Source organism: Microcaecilia unicolor, chromosome 9 (genome assembly GCF_901765095.1).
Source record: "Microcaecilia unicolor chromosome 9, aMicUni1.1, whole genome shotgun sequence".
Taxonomy (NCBI): domain Eukaryota; kingdom Metazoa; phylum Chordata; class Amphibia; order Gymnophiona; family Siphonopidae; genus Microcaecilia; species Microcaecilia unicolor.
Genome location: NC_044039.1, coordinates 189,735,981 through 189,756,433, shown reverse-complemented (window position 1 = coordinate 189,756,433; position 20,453 = coordinate 189,735,981). Strand labels below are relative to the sequence as shown.

At 48.3% G+C, this 20,453-nt stretch overlaps 1 protein-coding gene across 1 annotated transcript in view; it reads left to right on the top strand.

Annotated features, from left to right (window-relative positions):
* TNFAIP2 (TNF alpha induced protein 2) overlaps positions 1-20,453 on the top strand; it is a 34,218-nt gene that overhangs the window by 12,883 nt on the left and 882 nt on the right. The window contains exons 5-11 of the mRNA XM_030214731.1: positions 4,842-4,964; positions 7,923-8,023; positions 9,505-9,603; positions 9,949-10,063; positions 12,223-12,345; positions 13,888-14,043; positions 16,289-16,410. Of these exons, the coding sequence (XP_030070591.1) occupies positions 4,842-4,964; positions 7,923-8,023; positions 9,505-9,603; positions 9,949-10,063; positions 12,223-12,345; positions 13,888-14,043; positions 16,289-16,410 (839 nt within the window). The remainder of the gene's footprint in view (positions 1-4,841; positions 4,965-7,922; positions 8,024-9,504; positions 9,604-9,948; positions 10,064-12,222; positions 12,346-13,887; positions 14,044-16,288; positions 16,411-20,453) is intronic.

Genomic DNA, 20,453 nt, shown 5'->3' with positions numbered 1-20,453 from the left:
AAGTTTGGGCATGCGCCCTAGACGCGCACACAAATTAATTGGCTAATCAGCTGTTAACCATCAGTAGTCAGTTGCTAACAATCAATTATTGAAGTTAATTGGCATCAGACTGCGCACTATTCTATAATGCAGTGTGCCAAACTCCCATAGCGTGTATCTTAAAAAGGGTGTGGCCATAGGCATCCCAAAAAGCTGCATGTGTAGTTACAGAACGGTCCTAAGAAATAGATGGGTAAGCAGTCCACTAATCACTGTAGAATGGATGATGAAGAAGCAGACACGATGAAAGATGGATTAAAAGCCTTTATTGTACAGAATGGGTAAAAGGATGCCCGACACGGCCGTGTTTCACCTGGCAGGGCTACTTCAGGGGCGATATAGAGCTCTGGTTTCCCTAGGTAATATCACACTTCTAGGTCTCTACCTTGGGGAAGTGACAGGATTACTCCTTGAGGTATTATATCACGCCTGAAGCAGCCCTGCTGGGTGAAACACAGCTGTGTCGGCACCCTTTTACCCACTCTATGCAATAAAGGTTTTTAATCCATATTTCGTTGTGTCTGCTTCTTCTTTTTCCATTCATGTGTAGTTATAGAATACTGGCTCAGTGTTCTCAACTCAAGTGTCACCATTTACAATTGACTTTAACAGGTGTATGAATTGGTACTAAGTGTAATCCTTTAAAGGGTGCGGGTCTTTTATAGAATTGTGCTTAGTACTGATCTTTTCCACTGCCCATTTCTGAGTGTGATTTATAGAGTCTGGCCCTAATGGACTTGCCCAAAGCTACAAGAAGTGTCAGTGGGATTTGAACCCTGGCTTCCCTGCTTTAACCACTAGGCTGTCCCCCCCCCCCCCCCCCCACTCCACAGCTAAGACAGCACCTTGAACCCTAAGACATTAAACTCAGCAAGTGCTACAACACTGGCAAAATAAAAACAGACTTGCACTTCTTTCTGTACTGAACACACTGGGGTCCCAGTACAAGCCCCCCCCCCCCCCAAAAAAAAAAAAAAATTAGCTACCACCCTTGCTGTGGTTGGTGGAGATCCTGAAGACCACCTCCTCCGGTGTGGCAGCCAGAAATCTCGAAGCTCTTCAGCTAGCAGCAGTGTCCCCGAGCTGCCACCAGCTGCAGAGTTCTGGCCACCAGACTGGAGGAAGAGATCTTCAGCTGGCAGGCCTTGGGAATCCCCACCAGCTTAAGTATTTATATTTTGTATTTGGGCAGGGGGCATGGGGGAGGGTGGGGAGAAAATTAGGTGCCTACACACCTTGGGCTCAGGGCCAGTGCCCCCTCCCTCCCTCCATCTGCTGACTGGCTAAGTCACGAATACAGTACAGACTTGTGATGAACATATCCCAAAGCTAACATAGTCCAGCTAATAGATTCAAAATAAAACACTTTTTTCTACCTTTGTTGTCTGGACATTTTATTTTTCCATCATGTTGGTCCCATTTTATCTCTTCTGCTTTCCTGTGTCTTCTGATAATTCCCTTTCCAGTGGTTACTGTCCATTTGTTTTTTCTCCTCTCTCCTGTCTTGCTCATTCCCTCACTACACCTGTCTCTGATATATTGATCTTTCCATTTAACTCTTCCCTCTATTTTTTTTTTTCTTCTCTGCTTCTCAGTCCACTCAAATTTCACCCTCAAATTTCCAGTATATTCCCTCCATCCATTCTTGTAGCCCAGCATCTCTTCTCCCTCTCTCTCTCTCATGGCCTGACATCTCCCTGTCTTTTTTTCCTCCACCATCTTCCTGTCCCATCTCTTTTCCCTCCTGTCCCTCCTCCCACAGTCCATCATCTCACCTCCTCTCTCTCCTCCCTCTTGTGGTCCAACATTGCTTCCACTCTCTTTACTGCTGTTCTTCTCTCCTCTCACCCCATGATCCACCATCTATATCTCCCTGCTGCCCACCCCCAGGTCCAACATTTCTCCTTCTCTCCCTCCCTCTCATCCCTTGGTCCAACATCTCTCTTTCTTCCTGACTGTCCTTCCATCCGGCATCTTCCCCTCCCCTGAACCTGCTTCCCCTAGGTCCAACATCTCTGCCTCTCTCTCTCTCTCACTCTTTTTCTAGTCCCCTCCCCCACCTCCAGCCCGGCATTTCCCCCCCTCTCTCTCTCATCCCTCCCTGTCCCCACCCCTGGGCTAACTTACAACAGGTCCAGGGGGCCTCGCAATCCGGGCAGCTCTTCCTCTTCTCCCCATCACGGTCCATCTCCCTCACTTCCCCTCACCTTCCTGGTTTCTTTAAAAACTAGGAAAAAATGTCCATTTCTGAGCGCAATGAAACGGGCGCTAGCAAGGGGCCCCCCTCCCTCCGTCCCTCCGAGCTACTTGCCTTGTTCGGGGTTCGCGTCGCTGTGTGTGGGGAGGGTTTTGGTTTTGTTTTTTTTTGTGCGCCTCCGTGGCCGTGCCTGTGGCGTTTCCGTTTCGGCCCTCGAGTGTCATAGCTCCGCCCTCGACGTCATGACGTTTTGACGTGAGGGCGGTGCAGACAGTCCAGGGCACACCGGATATCTCGGGCGCCTCAACTTCCGTGGAGGCTTCAGAACGTTGGGGTTGCCTTTTATATAGAGAGATAATTCTCTCTTCTCAGGGGGGCCCCAGTGTGGCAGCCATTCTCTCAAACTGCCTGCGGCTGTCAAGAACCTTTCCCTCTGCTGCAATCTGCCCGTGGAAACAGGAAGTTGATTTGGGGGAAGAGAGGCAGATTGCAGCACAGTAAAAGGCTCATGGCAGCTGCAGGCAGCTTGTAAGAATGGCTGCCATGCTGTGGCCCCTTTGAGAAGAGAAAATGAATTTTGAAGAACACCGGGAAGGTGAGGGGAAGGGAAGAGGAGATGGACCATGGTGAGGAGAAAGGGTAAGAGATGGCCGGCAGCCTGGACCACAAGGCCCCCTGGAGCTGTAGGGCCCAGGCAGTGCCGTAGCGAGGGCGGCTGACACTCGGGGCGGGTAGCTGCTGTGCACCCCCCCCCCCGGGTGCAGCACGGCGCCCCCCCCTCCGGAGCACCCCCCCCCCCCCCCCCCGGAGCGCATTCTTACATTGAATTAGGAAGCGAGGGGTGGGCGAGAGGGCCGATCCGCCCCCGAGTGCACGTCGCTGGGAGCTGCGTCGGCTCTGCTGGTTCCCTGCTCTCTCTGCCCCGGAACAGGAAGTAACCTGTTCCGGGGCAGAGGGCAGGGAACCAGCAGAGCCGACACCCCCCCCCCCCCCCCAGTGGCGTGCACCCGGGGCGGACCGCTCCACCGCCCCCCCTTCCTTCGCCACTGGGCCCAGGGCAGCTGCCTCGTTTGCTCCTCCCCCCCCCCCCCCCCCCCCCCCAGCTCTGTGCTTAATGAAGGAATGAACAGCTAAACACCTCTTGCAGCAAGCAATTACATTGTATCAAATTATTTCAAAGCCATTTTTATTTTATTTCCTGGTGTTTTCAAAACAGTAAACAGTTAACTGGAAGAAGTTAGAACTGAGGAGACCACTTTTAAAATGTACTGATATGTACAGATTTAAATGCCTTTTGATGAGCTTTTAAATTAGCATCACTAAAGGCAGAATGCCTAGATAAATGCAGGGTGTGTCCAATTTAGAGAGGTCAAAGTGAGGATTAGGCAAAAACATAATTCTAGGCTTTCTTCCACAGAAGGGACGGAAATGTAGGTTTGTGTAAGTATCTATTATGACTCCCACATGAATGTTGTGTAGCAAGAGCAATGGAATACCAGAAACCCAGAGCTGCCAGTAATTTGTGTTGCAGGGAAACTCCCTCTCCTTGGCCAACAGCCCTGTTTCTCCCACCTCCCTATGTCAGTACCAGCCCCAGCCCCAGCACCCACCTAGTCCCCTGCATCAGCTCCCCCCTTCTCCCAACCCCAGCAGCAGCCTCTCCCTTCTGCTATCCCTCTTTCACTAGCCCTGCAGAGACTCCGAAATAGAGAGTTGCATGGGGACAGAAATCTTACCCATCCCCGCCCGTCCCTGCTGGAATCTTACCCATCCCCAGTGGCGTAGCAAGGGGGGCGGGAGGGGCGGTCCGCCCCGGGTGTCAGCTCAGGGGGGGTGATCCCTGCCAGCTCCCCCCTCGGCACATCGACACCCCCCCCGACCAGCTCCCGCACCCTACCTTTAAAAAGAATATCGGAATCCAAGGCAAGGCGCAGCGCCTCGTGCCTGCCCTGCACGTAAAAGGACCGTCGGGCCTTCCCTCGCTCTATCTGTCCCACCCTCCGCTGACGCAACTTCCTATATCCACAAGGGCGGGACAGACAGAGCGACAGAAGGTCCGACGAGGTCCACATTTCTTTTACGTGCAGGGCAGGCGTGAGGGGCTGCGCCTCGCCTCAGATTCCGACATTCTTTTTAAAGGTAGGGTGCGGGAGCTGGTCGGGGGGGAGGGGGGTGTCGATGCGCCGAGGGGGGGGTGTCATTGTGCTGCACCCAGGGGGGTGCAATGGTGAACTGCCCCGCCCCGGGTGGCAGCCCCCCCTGCTACGCCACTGCCCGTCCCCATCCATCCCCGCAAAAATGTAACCCATCCCAACCCGTCCCCGCTAGAGTCTGAATCAAGAGAGCAGGAATTTGTGTTCTATTACAAATAGGGTTACCATATGGCTCCAGAAAAAGGAGGAAAGATGGAGCCAGTGGTAGGTTTTACTTCCATTGCTTTCAATGGAAGTAAAACCCGGACTGGATCAATGTGTCCTCCTTTTTCTGGAGCTTTTACAAAGCCTTTCTTTCTGAGGCCGTAGACTGTTGAACAATTTGACTCACACCTTTTACAGTTGTTGGACAATTTCATTTCAAATCTGACCTTTTGTTTCTACTAATAAAGACAAGAGTCCAAGAGTGGATGAACAAAAGTTTAGAGGTGGAGGTAAAAAAGTGGAAAGAAGAGAGAGAGCCAGAAAAGTTGAATGATTGCTACCACAGCGAGTTACCCATCGACATTCTCCGGGTAAGGATCTTTAATGAAATTTCATGTACAGATATGTCTTTTCCACATTTTGCAGGAGTACACTTAGATAGGGTTACCACATTTTGTCCTCTGAAAAAGAGCACACATGTCACGCCCCTGCCCCGCCCACATCACTCCCACTGTCCCGCCCACACCACATCCCTTTTGGATCTTCGCCCCGCCCTTTCTCGCTCTCACCCTGCCCCCTGTCACATATTCCCCTCCCCTGACCCCCGTCACCTCCCCTCCCCCTTGTCACATATTCCCCTCCCCTCCCCTTACTATCTACTGCCCTGGTGGTCTAGTGACCTCTTCGGGGCAGGAAAGAGCCCCCTCTTTCCTGCCCAGAGCATTGCCTTGCTCTGCATCCTTCTCGGTCTCGGCTCGGGATTCAAAATGGCCGCCGAGAGTTGAAGTCTCGCGAGGCCGCTTCAACTCTCGGTGGCCATTTTAAATTCTGAGCCGGGACTGAGAAGGATGCAGGGCAAGGCAGCGCTCCGGGCAGGAAAGAAGGGGCTCCTTCCTGCCCCGAAGAGGTCAGTAGACCACCATGGCAGATAGTAAGTAAGGGGAGAGGAGGGGAGACCCATGGCGCCGCTCGCCTGCCCGCCCATTTGTCCAGAAATCTGGTCACATTCTCTGGCAACGAATTCCAGAGTTTAATTACACGTTGAGTGAAGAAAAATGTTCTCCAATTCGTTTTAAATTTACTACTTTGTAGCTTCATCGCATGCCCCCTAGTCAAGCGAAAGCACACATTGGTGTCTGTTTCCTGCATCTAAATATAAGCATCCAAGCTAAAAAAAAAAAAATTTTAAATGATTATATTTGTACCGCAGAAAACAGACGCCAATGTGTGCTTCACGTTCAGGTTTTGCCAGGCGCATATGCACAAGAGCCGAGCTTACTGCGGAACTCATCTGTGCATGCGCCAAGCACAATCATCCCACCGAACTCCCTAAAGCTCAACGCTGTGAGCACGCCTATATTTGTATCTCATTAGCATTGAGCATTAGGGCATTTTTCTTCTGCACTGTTCCAGCGGTATTATTATGGCACTATTTAGAACAGCCCCAGAGTTTTAAGCATCGGGGGTCTAACAGCATGCACTAATTTGGAGAGAGCACGCACTGTTTGCAAAGGTATATACACTATTCATGAAGAGTGCATGCCAGAGGTGCAGCCAGAACTTGGTTTGGGGGGGGGGGGGGGGACTGAGCACAAAATGGGGAGGGCTCACCCCACCGCTCTCTGCCCCCACTGCAACCCCACCAGCAGAAGCCTTCCTGTGGTGATACTCAGTGCGGTGCTGCCTGCCCTGCTTTCCCGCCCTGGGGCGCATGCTCGGTTTTAGTGAAATTAAGCATGCGCAAAACTCGCATGTGAGGAAGGAAGAAGCAGGCCAGTCAGCAGGGTGACAAATATCTCTGCAGGAAAGCTTCTGCTGCCAGGGCTTTGGGGACCCCCATCAGCCAAACCAGCAAACATTGGGGGACCTGAACTCAAATTGGGAGGTCTAGGCCCCCCCCCCCTCCGGTGGCTACACCACTGGTGCATGCTCTCTGCGAGCAGTGCACATACTTTCAGAAAGAGTGTGCACTCTTTTCAGATATGTGCATGCACGCATTCTTTGTGAACAGGGCGCACTCTTTCGAAAGTGCATGTGCCCTTTTCAGTATTTAATTTATATTCCGCTTTAACCCAAAGAATACAAAATATAGGGGGGTCTTTTACTAAAGCTTAACTCGAGTTATCTGCATCAGTGGCATAGCTACGTGGGGCCACAGGGGCCTGGGCCCCCAAAATTTCTTCTGGGTCCCTGGTTTTGCTGGTGGAAGTCCCCAATCCCTGCCAGCTGAAGCCTTCCTTCAACGCCGGTCTCTGGCATCACCGTGTTGCCTGCTAGTGAAAGTAAAAGAAGCGTGCAGGTTGTGAAAGGGAGAGAGAGCAGGGCCGGAGACTGGCGCTGGATGAAGGCTTCAGCTGGCAGGGGTTAGGTATTTGCAGTGTCGAGGTGGGGAGGTGGTGAAGTGGTGGGGGGGGGGGACGGCAGACCAAAATGTGCCCCCCACCTCGGGCTCTGGCCCCCTCCCACCATGAGGTCTGGCTACGCCCCTGATCTGCAGCAGGGTCCGTTTTATTCCTATGGGCCCTGCTGCAGATAACTTGAGCTTAGCTTTAGTACACAACCCCCTAAGCCATCAAAAAGACAAACCCGTACATTACATACAGCAACATAACAGAAGAGCAGCACAAGGAAAACCATGAAACCTCGTGTTTTTTTCTGTTCGTTTTCGTTTGCCAAGGACATGAAGCGACATGGGTAATGCCGTTGACATTTTTTATATCATTTCAAATGAATGCACATCCCTGTTGTAGGTGACACCAGGGGCGTAGCCAGACACCCAGTTTTGAGTGGGCCTGGACCCAAGATGGGTGGGCAGAAGAACCCCTCCCTGTCCCATAGGTGATTTGGTCTCTCCTTGTCTCACCTGCATGCCATCTACTATTTACAGGGTATGCAGGAGGGACAGTTGTTGGGAGTTTTCAGCTGGTGGGGCTTGGGAATCCCTGCCAGCCACACCATAGGTGTGCTGCAACTGGGTGGGCCTGAGCCCAAAGTGGGTGGGCCTGGGCCCACCCAGGCCCATCCTTGGCTATGCCACTGGGTGACACATTTTTTTATTGAACTAACAATGCATCGGTGACTTGCTTTTGAGAGCTCTGCTTCCTTCCTCCACTCAGTCTGACCGATCTGGAGAAGGGATCTTATTTCTAAATGTTCAAGTGGACTAGCGTGGCATGAGGAATTAATTGGAAAGGCGTATTTTAACAGTAGAAAACAGGCCATCAGATATCCGTGGTTCCAGCACTTTTCTGATGGCCTAGCAGCATTTCAGCATTGCTTACTGCCGGGTTGGAATCCTGCACTCAGCTATGAAATTTATTTCCATTTAGATCATCTACAGCGCGAAAGAACAAGCTGAACGATTATCAGGTGACATGAGCAGGCTGCTGATGCAAAGGTTGCTGCCGATGTTGTCAGACCTTCTAAAGAGGTACGATAGCAGTAGTATTGTGCTATCTTGCATGTTTTTTTCCCAATAATGGTTAAAAGGAGAAAGCTGCTACCAGTGGCGTACCAAGGGGGGGCGGTGGGGGCGGTCCGCCCCGGGTGCACGCCGCTGGGGGGTGCCGCGGTGCTTGCCTGTCGGCTCCGAGTTCGCTAACTTCGCTCATTCGCTGCAGCTCCCTCTGCCGCGGCACCCCCCGCCCAGCGGCGTGCACCTGGGGGGGTGTCATTTCAGCGGGGGGGGGGGAGATGTCATTTCACCGGGGGGGGGGGGGCGCGCTGCACCAGGAGGGGCGCATCGGCGATCCGCCCCGGGTGCCATCCAGGCTAGGAACGCCACTGGCTGCTACTATCTGTGTTTCTGCCAGGTGATCTGGATTGGTCTCTGTTAGAAACAGGATACTGGGCTACATGGACCATTGGTCTGATCCAGGATGGCTATTCTTACGTTCTTATGAGGAGACTCTCTCATTCAATATTGATATACTTAAGAACCTGAAAACATACATTAATACAAATATCTTCATCTACCAAAGATGAAACTTTTACTAATTTCACTAACCACACCCTCTCCAAAACACATTACACGATGTGATACCCGCAAGCGAGCCTTCTCCGGAGTAGCCCCCACACTCTGGAATGCACCGCCTGAAAGGCTCCATTTAACACAAGACTACCTCTACTTCAGGAAGCAGGTGAAAGCTTGGCTCTTCAACCAGGCCTTTAATGGAAGAAGTGGCGCCCACACACACACTCAAGGAGTGACACATACTGCAGCAGGACATGTTTATCCACTTCTGCCCTGGCTGCAGTGGCGTAGGAAGGGGGGGCGGTGGGGCGGTCCGCCCCGGGTGCACGCCGCTGGGGGGTGTCGGCGCCTCGCCGGTTCCTTGCTCTCTCTGCCCCGGAACAGGTTACTTCCTGTTCCGGGGCAGAGAGAGGAAGGAACCAGCGAGGCGCCGACACCCCCCCCAGCGGCGTGCACTCGGCGGATTGGCCGTCCCGCCCCTCACCGCCTTCCAGGTATGTTCTCGCGGGGGGGGGGAGTGCGTCGCGCTGCACCCGGGGGGGGTGCGCAGCGGTGACCCGCCCCGGGTGTCAGCTGCCCTCGCGACACCACTGCCTGGCTGAGACCATATTTAACCATCTCTCTGACCTCATGTGCAACTTTCTTCAAATCAGTCACCTTTCTAACTCTTCCTACTTTCTTACCCATCTATATGTTACAATTTTGCCTTACCCTTCACTATCAATTCTAAAGTTCTATTAAGTATTGTGTTGACATTGTAAGTAGTGTACCATGCCATACTTTGTATTGTTATTTGAATATTTTTACTGCTGTTATTGCCTATTGCTCATGTTTGATCTATTCTTACTGTACACCGCCTTGAGTGAATTCCTTCAAAAAGGCAGTAAATAAATCCCAATAAATAAAATAATTATTATTATTATGATTTCCTTTTTCAGTTATAAAGAATCTTTTGAAGAATTCAAAGAGAAACACAGCCAGCACAATTATTTCGAATCCGTTATTATGATGAACATTAACAGCTGTCAGACTTTCAGGTAAGGATGCCCGTATGGAAATGATTAAATAAACCTGCTCTATTGGGGGTAAGTGGTGGGGGACAAAAACTGTGATAGAATTCAGAAAGGTGTGGGACCAACAGAGCTTCCCTAAATAGCACGTGCCGCAATGTCCCACGTGTTTCCGTCATCTTCATCATCGTCTTCACATTTGTTGAACTGTCAGTTCAGGAGGTGACAGCCATCCATTAGTCTTCAACATTGCTAATATAAGAATTTAAGCTGACATTTAGGTGTGTTTAATGATCTGTTTTTGGTTACCCTTGTTTAATAATTGTGCTTTGCGGACTTAATATTTACACATCCTGTATAATTACATTTCAGGGAAAATATTGAAAAATTGCAGAAACCTATATGTAATGACTGTCTGAGCGCACTAAAGGAAATTGAGATTTCAGGATCTGAAGTGCTTCTTGAGGACCTGTTTCAGAATTTAAAGGTACCTACATGTGCGTTTATTCTGTAATCGCAGTGACTCGTACAATATCAAACTACTTTTCAAAATTTGAAGTGAGTCTAAAAACATGGGCAATAAATGCTTACTGCACCTGAGTATAATGATCTACAACTGTAAAAGAGGAGAGTGAAATCCAAATAAATACATTACATTTCAGTGTGATCAGGGCCTTGTAAATCAGAAAGAACAAGGTCTACAATTTCTTCATTTATTTATTTATCTGCTTACCGTAGCTCACAATTTAAACCATATGTCACACAGTACAAAACACAGATCCACCAACAACCCCAAATAACTCAAGCTTGGACATAACCCTCAGTTTCTAAAAATAGTCCCACAGTACCCCACAACTCTCTGGCCTTGTTTTCAATTTCTTCTTAAATAATTCAAAATCTAATACTAGTTCACTATCCTGGGCCATCTCATTCTATCTTTTCAATACTAATACCAAAACGTCTTGGGCCCGATATTCAATGTGATTTGACCTGCCAGAAATGGCTTCTGGCTGGTTAAATCACCTGTTTGGGGCTAACCGCTAATTTTCAGCGGCTATTTTGGGGGTGTTCCTAGGGTGGAGTCAGCACTTAACTGGTCAATTTAACCACATATAGGACCACATAAAAGTCAGTCCTATCTTTATGTAGTTCCCCATAGCCGCAGGGTCATTTATTTAGGGCCTTGTTACCCACTGCGGTAAAAAAAGGCCCTGGCGCATGGGAAAAACAACTCCCGCCGCTACTGTAGGCCCTTTCCCCACAGCTTAGTAAAAGGACCCCTGAATTATTTGGGCATGAAAAGGATGTAGCGCAGTGGTTCCCAAACCTGGTCCTGGAGGCACCCCAGCCAGTCAGGTTTTCAGGGTACCCATGATGAATATTCATGAGATAGATTTGCATGTAGTGGAGGACATCCATGCAGATCTCTCTTGTGAATATTCATTTTGAGTATTCTGAAAACCTGACTGTCTGGGGTGCCTCCAGGACCAGGTTTGGGAACCACGCACCTAGTGAAAAGCTTGCTGGTGTGGTCTCAATTATCTGAGTCAATAAACCTATTCCTGAAACAGGGCAAAAAGTATCTTACCTGCTGCCTTCCTCCTGCCATCACACCACTGAGATTTTAGCCATCACACAATGCAGGTTTATTAGTAAATGGGTCTTGTTAACAAGACTGTAATCTCTTTGAAAAATTATCTACATATTATTTATAAAAAATCATTTCCTTATACTGATACGTGATGAAAGCTTAAGCTTGGTGCATAAGCTTTCATCACTAAAGGACCACGAAACAAAGGAATGAATAGGTTAGGAGTGTAGATAAAGGTTTTAGATTACAAATGTCCTTCCCATAGAGCAGTATGGGGAGAGAACTATAGACAAATCCAGCCCAAACTGTTCCCAGACAGTTGTTTGTTGAAAGCAATAATTTATGCTACTTCTTCTATTATATAGAGGAAGCTGAGCCTCTACAACTTTAACATAAGTCCGAAGTACTAGCTGATTTTAAATCAAGTGAGCTATTTACTCAGGGCAATTTTTAATTTGCTAAAGAACATCTGTCAGAAAAAGTACTCAATAGTATCTAATTTTTCACTGAATACACACTTAGGACCAAACTCTATAAACAGCACTGAAAAATCGGCATGGAAAAGAAAACACGCTAAGCGCAATTCTATAAGCGGTGCTGAAAGTTAGGCATCATTTATAGAATAGTGCTTAGTCCCGGGATTGGCACCTAACTGTAGACACGAGGATTTACTCCAAGTAAACCCTGGTGGAAATCCTTGCACTTAAATTAGGTGTGGATTCCCCTTATTCAATAACAGCAAGCGCATAAATTGTAGGAACGCCCCTGATCCGCTCCTGACTCTCCCGTGGCCGTGCCCCCTTTTTGGAGCCCTGCGTAAAATTTATCCACAGATCCCTATGATTAAAAATGCGTGCAAAAATTTTAATTAATGTCAATTAGCGCTGATAATTATTAGCATCCAATTATCGGCACTAATTGGCTAATTATTCAATTAAATTGCACAGGTAAATTGGCACATGCCAAAATTTGAACAAGCAATTCTGAGCGCCATATATAGGATTTGGCGGTTATTGTGTTTCAGAAGTAGACTAACCAGATTTATTCAACATCAGCTTTATTTCAGACAGTTTTCCTCAAAAAATGGGCTTTGCAGTTATAAGACGATGCAAGACATCATTAAAACTACCCAGAACCGTCTTTCACAATTGACAATGCTCAAGGAAACCTGTTATAAGGTAAGAAAAAGAAGCAGAGAGCCTGAGGGGCCCTTTTACTAAGCCACGTAAGCGTCTACACGCGCCAAAATGGAGTTACCGCATGGCTCTTGCGATAATTTCATTTTTGGCGCACATCCGAAACGCACGTCTGAAAAATAACTTTAATTTTCAGGCGCGTTTATTGGATGCATGCCAAGTGACATTTGACACGTATAGGTCATTACCACCCGGTTACTGCATGAGTCTTTACCGCTAGGTCAATGGCTGGCAGTAAGGTCTCAGACCCAAAATGGACGCGTGCCAAGTTTGATTTTGCCGCACGTCCATTTTCGGCAAAAATTTTAAAAAGGCCTTTTTTACAGGCGCGCTGAAAAATGGATCGGCGCAAGCCAAAAACCCGTGCCTACACTACCGCAAGCCATTTTTCAGCATGCCTATGTAAAAGGTTCATTGGCTGAATAATGATTCTCAAATCTGCATGCTAATAGTATTCAGTTTAAGTAGACAATGTTGCCTCTAAGCTGTATGTGAGTCTTTCACCTTCATTACTTCTGGCTGTTGGGGGTGGGGATGATTCATTATCATGTTTTCAACTGCAAAGGACAGGCAGGTCTAGGATTGAAAACTTAGGCCCAGATGCATTAAAGACATTGGTGATTCCCATTCCCTACCGATTCCATAGCGAATCGGTAGGGAACGGGAATGCATCAACTCGTTGTAGCTCACTTGCATTCTCAAGTCCTTCGGTACCTGAGTCGGAGAATCGGGACGTCCCTTTAGATTAGGCTCCTCTTCCTGGTCTCTTCAGCCAATCAAAGCGGGCTTAGCTGGCTGTTGTCAGCGAAACGCGCTCTGATTGGCTGAAGAGACCAGGAAGAGGAGCCTAATCTAAAGGGACGTCCCGATTCTCCGGCAACCAGGAAAATAGAAACATTTCGCTGTGGAGGGGTAAGTGGCGCGGCGAAGACTAAATAGAAGGGGGAAAAAAAAACACGAGCACCGGCAGAGCAAAAAAAAAAAAGCGAAAAAAAAGACGTCTCTCAGAAGCGCAGGGAGAGTACGTCCTTAAAGGACGCCCCTCACATGCGCTCCCTGCTTTTTTTTTTCTTTTTTACCTTTTTTGGGGGCCCTTTTCCTTTCCGATTCCCTCACAGGAGCCCTAACAAGAGGTCAGACATCTCGTTAGGGTTCCTACGGTAAGGGAATCGGAAAAACGTTAGTGCAGCTCATTATAATGGGCTGCAACGGTAGTGCAGCTCATTATAATAGCTTTTGAATCATTTGCATTCCGTTTTCGTTGCCTGCTACCGTGGCAGGGAAAATGCCCTTAGTGCATGCCCGGGGTGAACTACTTGCGTTTTAAACTGGCTGGAACCAGTTTAAAACGCAAGTTGTGGGCTCGTTAGGTTTTGTGCATCTGGGCCTTGGTATCCAAGCCCCCTCCCCTTCCCCACCCCAACAGAAATGTAGAGAGAAGATTCCTGAATGCTTAGAGAAAATGTTGGAGCTAAATTGTAATTCGATGGCTATAAGGTAACCCATAACTTCTTATTCTAACAGGATATTGTTGAAAGAATCCATTTTCATCTGGTTAAAGAATATATTGTACGACTGATGAAGAAGAAAGTCAGCAAGAAAATCCCAGATGAACAGCAAAGCATGGCCAATCAGATCCTTAAAAATGCACAGCTAATAGAGGACTGCTGTTCTTCTCACGTAAGTTCAGTTTCTCATCATCTTTCACTCAGGGGCGTAGCCAGACAACATATTTTGGGTGGGCCTAGGCAAGAAGTGAGTGGGCACCAAGTGTTCTCCCCCCATCCCACCACCACCAAAAAAATATCTCGGCTGGCGGGAAAATGCTTCTTTCCAGCTTTGCAGTCTGTAGCAGCCATGCGCTGAAAACTGAGCATGTGCAGGTGCCAGTGTCGTGGAGAGTAGCATTTTCTTTACCATCAGAGGGAAGTCTTCAGCTGGCAGAGCTTGGGATCCCCACCAGCTACCGCTAAATTTGTGTTACTTTTGGGTGGGCCTGAGTCCTAAGTGGGTGGGCCCTGGCCTACCCTGGCCCACCTGTGGCTATGCCACTGCTTTCATTTAGGGGCCCTTTTACTAAGGCACGTGTAGGTGCGTGTATTGGACGCGTATAGATCCATTTTTCAGTGCACCTGCAAAAAAGGCCGTTTTTTTTGCCGAAAGTGGACGTGTAGCAAAATAAAAATCAGCGTACGTCCATTTTGAGTCTGAGACTTTACCACCACCCATTGACTTAGCTGTAAGGTCGCATACGTTAGCCGGGTGATAATTGTCAGCGCACGTACACTGCCGATTACCGCCAGGTTAGCGCCACGCGGTAGAAAATAGAAATTATTTTCTGCTGCGTTTTTGGACATGCGTCAAAATTAGAATTACCACCTGGGGCACGCAGTAGCCACACGGTAGTTCTAATTTGACGCACACTGTACGCGTCTTAGTAAAAAGGCCCCTCGGTCACATGAAATACACATTGTTCTTAAAGGATTGCTTGAACATTAATTCACATATGAAAGGAGAAACAGGGGTGATATGATACAGACGTTCAAATATTTGAAAGGTATTAATCCGCAAACGAACCTTTTCCGTAGATGGGAAGGCGGTAGAACTAGAGGACATGAAATGAGATCGAAGGGGGGCAGACTCAAGAAAAATGTCAGGAAGTATTTTTTCACGGAGAGAGTGGTGGATACTTGGAATGCCCTCCCGCAGGAGGTGGTAAAGATGAAAACGGTAATGGAATTCGAACATGTGTGGGATAAACATAAAGAAATCCTGTTCAGAAGGAATGGATCCTCAGGAGCTTAGCTGAGATTGGGTGGCAGAGCCGGTGGTGGGAGGTGGGGCTAGTGCTGGGCAGACTTCTTCGGTCTGTGCCCTGAAAATGGCAGATACAAATCAAGGTCAGCTATACACATAAAGTAGCACATATGAGTTTATCTTGTTGGGCAGACTGGATGGACCGTGCAGGTCTTTCTCTGCCGTCATCTACTATGTTACCATGTAACAAGGAACTAATTCCCGAAGAATCTCCATTGCTTATTCTGATAGAGGAACAGCTTGTTTAACAAACGATTAACATGTAAGGGACGGTTTTCATTCATATTTCCTTTTTTGCAAAAAGAAGAAATGTGTAAAACTTTACTAGTTGAACACTTAGGGAAATTAAAGTATGTTATTTTGGCATTTCTCTCAATATAAAAATCTAGACTCAATTCATCTTGTGGGCCATCAGTTAAAGCAGGGGTGGGCAGCTAAAATCCTTGAGTGTCACAACCCAGTCGGGTCTTCAAGATTTCCACAATGAATATGCATGAAATTTAATTGCATGTACTGCTCCCATTGTATTCAGATAGATCTCATGAATATTCATTGTGGAAGTCTTGAAAACCTAACTGGATTGTGGCCCTCAAGGGCCGTGGTTGCCCACCACATGTTAAATTGTCTTTGCTCGGTCATGGTCCTTCATTCCATTAAAACTACAGGTCGACAAGAGACCTCTGGAGTATCCAGACATAACCATCCAAGGAAATAAAAACAAGTGTTGATTTTTTATTTTGGGGAAAGTCTGCTTTCCACTAGTTCTTTGCAAACCACCAGAAGAGGAAAGAGGTAGGGACCCACCATAGCCCCTCAGCATTCCAGGATGGATCTCCCTTTTTCTTTTTTGGAGAAATTACTCCATAATGTCGCCCAACCAAATTTCCTCCTTACTTTATTTCCTCTAAAGATGAGTTGCAATCAAGTGTAGAGTTTCAGAAACTAGAAAAACCCGTACAGTTAGTGCTTTCAGGGTCCTCCATGCCTTTGCTTTAGTCCCAGTGGCATTTCTTGGCTCACTATAAGAAACATTTCACATCCAATAAGTTAACTGAATCCAGGCAGCATAGCATTTACTTGGACTACTGTTTTTTTTTTTTTGCAATAGGGATCCAAAGCAGTTTGGTTGAATCCAGTGATCCCCACGATGGCTGAAATTATTAAACTTCAGGACGTAAGCTCTATTCAGATTGAAGTCGCTTCGCTTGCGAGAAAGTACCCTGATATAAAGTGAGTATAATTCAATAGCATCTGAAAGTGATAACAGCTCGGTAGGCAAACAGTATCACCGAGCAAATTGTTTCATTTGCTGGCCTCGGCTGGCCTCTGCTATGTATTCCCTGGAGCTAATATGCAGTGGCATAGCAAGGGCGGGGCGGTGGGGGCGGTTCGCCCCGGGTGCACACTGCTGGAGGGTGCAGAGAGCAGCCGCGCACCTGTCAGCTCCACTGGTTCCCTGCTCCCTCTGCCCCAGAACAGGTTACTTCCTGTTCTGGAGCAGAGGGAGCAGGGAGCCTAAGAATGCACCCGGGGGAGTCCGATGCGCCAGGGAGGCAGGTGTCATTGCGCTGGGGAGGGGGCTTGATGCGCCGGGGAAGGGGGTGTCATTGCGTCGGGGGGGGGTGTCGTGCTGCACCCTGGGGGGACGGATGCCGCTACACCCGGGGGGGGTGCACAGTGGCGATCCCCCCGGGTGGCAGCCGACCTAGGAACGCCACTGCTAATATGTTTGGACAGCAGAACTGGAAACCTTGTGAAAAACAAAATGTCCATGTAACATTCAGCTGCAAAATAGAGAAGGAGGGTCATTTTGTGAGGAGCACCTAGTTTAAAAAGGCAAGTAAGTGCCTACTTAGGCTCTATTTTATAAAGATGAATATGTGTCTATTCATCATTATAAAATACTACAACACCAAGGGCCTTCAAGGTTGAGATAAGCAATAGTCCTTTATCCATTGACCCAACATGGGCGTGTTTCAGCACAAAACCCCAGATTCCCTATTTTGCACTGAGATTTCTGTGTGGAAATCGAACCTTATTCCATAACAATACACATAACCTAATTGGTTAACAAACCAATCAGCACTGATAATTGTCAATTAACAAGCAATTATTGACGCTAATTCACATTAATTAGAATTTACACATAGAACTGTCTAAGAGTATTCTATAACGCGCACTGCATGTAAATTCTAAGTCACGTAGTTGAAAAGGGGGCGTGGACATAGGCGTGGAATGGGCGGGTCGTGGACATTTCTATGCACATGGTTATAGAATACACCTGGTCTGCGCATAATTTAGGCATCCATATTTACACCAGGTTTTACTTGCATAGCTGCCTGCGACTAAATTTAGTCACGCAGACTGGCACTTGGCATATTCTATAAACCACGTGGAAATTTAGGCTTATTCTATAAAGTACAACCTAAATTAAGGTGTACTTTATAGAATGCGCTTAGGCAAAATTCATTTTGGCGCCAAATTTTTTGGCGCCATACATAGATTCTAGTCCAAAGCACCTGCATCAGAGGTCAAATGAGTGAGTGCAGATTCTCAAATACCAAAAAGAAGGGGTCCCAACTCTATCAAGTATGGTCCAAAATTGTTCCACCTCGTAGCTCAGTAGAACGCCATCTTCGGGCAATGGCTTTTGGTTGCTGCCATTGCCCGAGTGCGGCGTTTTCTGAGCTATGAGATGGAGCAATTTTGGTCCATACTTGATAGAAATGGGACACCTTCTTTTTGGTATTTGACAATCTACACTCACTCACTTATTTGACCCCTGACACAGTCACTTTGCACCGAAACACAGCCCGTGTCGGGTCAATGAATAAAGGACTATTGTTTCTCAAGCCTTGAAGGTCCTTGGTGGTGTTTTCTTTCTGCTTCTGTATTGTGTGCTTTCACCCTCTCCATACCGATGTCTTTATAAAATACTAGCATAAGTAGCAGACCTGGACATTTATGCCTGCTCTCAACCAGGTGTAAATGTCCATGTCTGGATTATTCAAGTGCATGCATAAATTAGCATATTTTGTCATCTATGTGCATACTTATAAACTTCACCCATGCTCTACCTTAAATCTGCCCCTCAACATGCCTAGCATGAGGAGTGGCCTAGTGGTTAGGGTGGTGGACTGTGGTCCTGAGGAACTGAGTTTGATTCCCAGCACAGGCAGCTCCTTGTGACTCTGGGCAAGTCACTTAACCCTCCATTGCCCCATGTAAGCCGCATTGAGCCTGCCATGAGTGGGAAAGCGCGGGGTACAAATGTAACAATCAGTCTAAACATGGACTTTTGTGCTGGTCAATACTCATATATTAGGCTATTTACACGTGTATATGACCACATACTCACAAAAATGGCTTTACGGGCTTGATATTCAGCCAACGACAACTAGCATTTTGCTGACTACCGCCAGTGTTATATCCAGCGCTTTTTTTTGTGCCGTTCTGCCCCCTACAAATCTAATATTTACCGAAGGCACATCGCATACCGGCTGTAGTGAAACCAGCAAGCAGGCAGGCTCGCCTGCTCGTCGGTTCCCTGCTCTCTCTCAGCACAGCGGCCCACCTTTGTCGCTTCCCTGCCCTCTCAGCACAGCGTCCCGCCCTCGCGAAAAGGAAATTACATCAGAGGAAGGTGCACTATTTAGCCATGTTTTACTTGGTGTAAATCCCGACACCTAAATTAGACACAGAGTGCGTGTATTCTATAATAATGCATATAGATGGCAAAAATGCCCATGACCCACCCATTCCATGCCATAGCCATGCCCACGCCCCCTTTTCAACTACGTGACTTTGAATTTACATGCACCATAAGACAGAATACACTTAGGGGCCCTTTTGTTAAGGCGCGTAGGTGCCTAGGCGCGTCCAATGTGCGTCAAATTGGAACTACCACCCAGCTACCATGTGCCCCAGGTGGTAATTCCATTTTTTGCGTGTATCCAAAAGGCACGGTAGAAATTTTCTACCGCTTGGTGCTTACCCGACGGTACTCGGTAGTGTACAAGCGCTGATGATTACTGCCCAGTTAACGTGTGAGACCTTACCGCTAACAATGTGGGTGGCGGTAAGGTCTCAGGCCAAAAATGGATGCACACTGGTTTTATTTTTGCCATACGTCCATTTTCAGCCCTCGCAAAAAAAGGCCTTTTTTTGCAGATGCGCTGAGAAATGGACCTGCGCATGTCCAAAACACGCGCCTACACCCAGGGCCGCCGAGAGACTGAGCCGGGCCCAGGGCAAGGCCGCTCCTGGGGCTCCTGGGGCCCCTGTCACCGCCAGTGCTGCCCCCCCCCCCAATTGCTACCACTGTCGCCTCCCTCTCCTCCTCTCAGGCCACAGGCGCCACAGTCCCCAGTCTCCACCCACCCACCCCCAGCCCCGTCGACAGCCCCCCTCCGTCCACCACTGGGCCCCCTGCATTCAAATCGGCAGCGCCTCACCTCCGTGTGAAAGCATCAGGATCGCCTCCCTTCGGGCCCTCCCTCACTGTATCCTCCCCTCGCGGAAACAAGAAGTTACATCAGATGAGGGCGGGACACAGTGAGGAAGGGCCCAAAGGGAGGCGATCCTGCCACTTTCACACAGAGGACAGGTGCTGCTGATTTGAATGTAGGGGGCCCATGGCGGACAGAGGGGGGGCTGTCGACAGAGCCAAGGGTGGGCAGGTGAGAACGGGGACTGCAGCTCAGGCGGCCTGGGAATAGGAGAAGGAGAGAGACCCTGGCACCGGGCCCCCCTTGGAGGCCCGGGCCCAGGGAATTTTGTCCCCCCCTGCCCCCCCCTCTCTCGGCAGCCCTGCCTACACCAGCACAGGCCATTTTTTGGCACGCCTTAGTAAAAGGGTCCCTTATTGAGTTGTGTGTGTAAATCTTAATTAATGCCCATTAGTGCTGATAATTGTTTGTTACCATCCAATTGACAGTGCTGATTAAGTTACACACATTGTTTTTATTTTTTGTTACATTTGTACCCCGCGCTTTCCCACTCATGGCAGGCTCAATGCGGCGGGCAATGGAGGGTTAAGTGACTTGCCCATAGTCACAAGGAGCTGCCTGTGCCGGGAATCGAACTCAGTTCCTCAGTTTCCCAGGACCAAAGTCCACCACCCTAACCACACGCTTCGATTTCAGCGCAGAAATTAAGGCATGATGTATAGAATTTGGGGGGTTATTTATTTTTAATTATGTATGTTAGAAGTTTTAAAATAAATAAATGTATTGCATATAAACACTTCTGTGACACAGCAGTTGATTTGACCT